Raw genomic sequence first — 2,112 nt, 5'->3', positions numbered from 1 at the left:
CGTAACACATTACTGAAGTCACATCACTTTGTATCTCTGAAAGGAAAAATGATCCGAAGACGAACAGTGATCCAGCCCTTTCAGGGGGACGGAAGACCGTGCCCTTCCCTGATGGAGCAGTCCAAGCCCTGCCCAGTGAAGCCTTGCTATCGGTGGCAGTACGGACAGTGGTCTGCGTGCCGAGTGCAGGTACCAGACGTGAGAGGGTGTGTGAGCTGTGCGTCTGTAGAGACATGCTTGCAGAAATGTTTTGTAGAGCCGGTAGGCTGAAGATTCATGCTCAAAGATTTTAGTTACTTTGCTATTTTGCAACCATTTAATTAGTTTTGAAAACAAAAACTCCCTGTCCTGTACTTTAAGAATCATTTGGAGACCAGTTCATTTTAATGAAAATTTATTTGCTTGTCTTGGGCTAGAAAACAAATGCGTTGTTCAGTGCATGCTTTCTATCTTGTGTCCTACAGGACTTCTTCCCCAGGGTTTCGAATGGTTCTCTAACTGCTCATAAATCAAAATCAATGAGGCTGAGATGACTGTAAGTGATGAGCTCCCTAATGAGTTATTTTCCTTTTGCTAATCAGTCATTCCTTCCTCCACTCCAGGAGGCCCAGTGCGGAGGAGGAACCAGAACAAGGAACATTTCCTGTGTAGTCAGCGACGGATCGACTGATGATTTCAGCAAAGTGGTGGACGAGGAATTCTGTGCTGACGTTGAGCCCATTGTAGACGGCGATAAGAAAGTGTTTCTGGAGGAACCCTGCACCCAACCTTGCCCAGGTAACAGCAGCAGAACACAGCCTATTTGGGGGTTTCCTCCCAGGGCCAGGGTCGAGTAGGTGTTGTGTACACAGGTAAGTTAAGGGATATCAGCAGCCTTTTGAGCTACGCATACAGGACCTGTACCAGCAGTTAGCACCACACTGCGGTTAACCAGGGCACTGCCTCACGACTCTAAGGAGGGTGGAGTCAGCCTCTCAGGTGCCCTCTCTTACTATCCCTTGGGAATCTTACCATTTGCACAGCATTAGAATTAAAGCCTTTGGGGTTTGGTCTGGCATGGAAAACAGATAGCATCGAGATTCAGAAAATCAGTCATGGACATAATCCATTTGAGATTTCCAGGAAAAAATAAAGAGTCAGGAGGTGAGGGCAGGCAATGTTTAAACACATTAGGCTAAATGATATTTAAAGAAGATTTGAACTTTTTTGTGGATGGCTTTCACTTGGCATGTGTTCAAGATTCATTCATTTTTTTGTTTGTACATTCTTATACTGAAAACTTGCTTTAAATCCTGAATAGCTCTCACCTGCGTATGCTGCAATTAAAGCATAACATGGGAAAGCAGTAGGCAATCATAAAGAAAAAGTTAGTCGGGCATGGTGGTGCACACCTGCAGTTCCAATCCTGAGAAACTGCAGCAGGACTGGGAAATTTGATCCCAATCCTGGCAATTTAATGATTTAGTAAAGCCATGTTTCAAAATAGAAATATTTAAGAAGATCTGGGGGTGTAGTTCAGTGTGAACACCCTATGTTCACTCCCTGCTACCAAAAAACAAAAAATCAGATTATCTACAACTTAAAGACAAAATAGCATAATAAGATTATAGAAGAAAATGTTGAATGATATTACTCAGAATCAATGCTAGACAAAAGGAGTGAAGGATGCAAGATGCAGAAAGCAAATATTTTACATTTAATAGTGTAGAAATAGTAAAGGGCAGAAGAGGCTAACATTTAGCAACTGGAGCTTGGTGTGGAGAATTTCAGGGAAAATTTTAGGTCGTGAAACAGTAAGAAAATCTTAGACAAGCTATTTGGGCAAAAGTTTGTGGTAGATATGAAGTGAACAAATTTAGAAGTGAATTAACTTTTATATTCACAAATGGGAATATTTATTCTCCTAATTTTCTTATAAGTATGAAAAAATACATCTTTTTAAATGCATTCTTTTGAACAAGATTTCAAAAGAGTAAAAATAAAGATTTGGCAAAGTAATGATTAGGTCTAAAACATTTTCTATACAAAACAGTATGGTTAGGATTATTTTACATGAGGAAAATTCTTTTATAAAAAGTGTAAGTGCAGACTAGCCAAATAGCTCAGCAGATT

The 2,112-nt window shown here is 40.4% G+C and overlaps 1 protein-coding gene across 1 annotated transcript in view; it reads left to right on the top strand.

The window, feature by feature from the left end:
- Positions 1-2,112, top strand: part of Thsd7a (thrombospondin type 1 domain containing 7A) — a gene marked incomplete at its 5' end in the record, with an annotated part of 460,951 nt that overhangs the window by 422,657 nt on the left and 36,182 nt on the right. Inside the window, 2 exons of the mRNA XM_023701405.1 lie at positions 44-206; positions 603-832. Coding sequence (XP_023557173.1) covers positions 44-206; positions 603-832 — 393 coding nt within the window. The remainder of the gene's footprint in view (positions 1-43; positions 207-602; positions 833-2,112) is intronic.

Source organism: Octodon degus, unplaced genomic scaffold, assembly GCF_000260255.1.
Source record: "Octodon degus isolate 3935 unplaced genomic scaffold, OctDeg1.0 scaffold00135, whole genome shotgun sequence".
Lineage (NCBI taxonomy): Eukaryota > Metazoa > Chordata > Mammalia > Rodentia > Octodontidae > Octodon > Octodon degus.
Note: the sequence above shows the minus strand (reverse complement) of the source record. Positions and strands in the feature narration are given on the sequence as shown.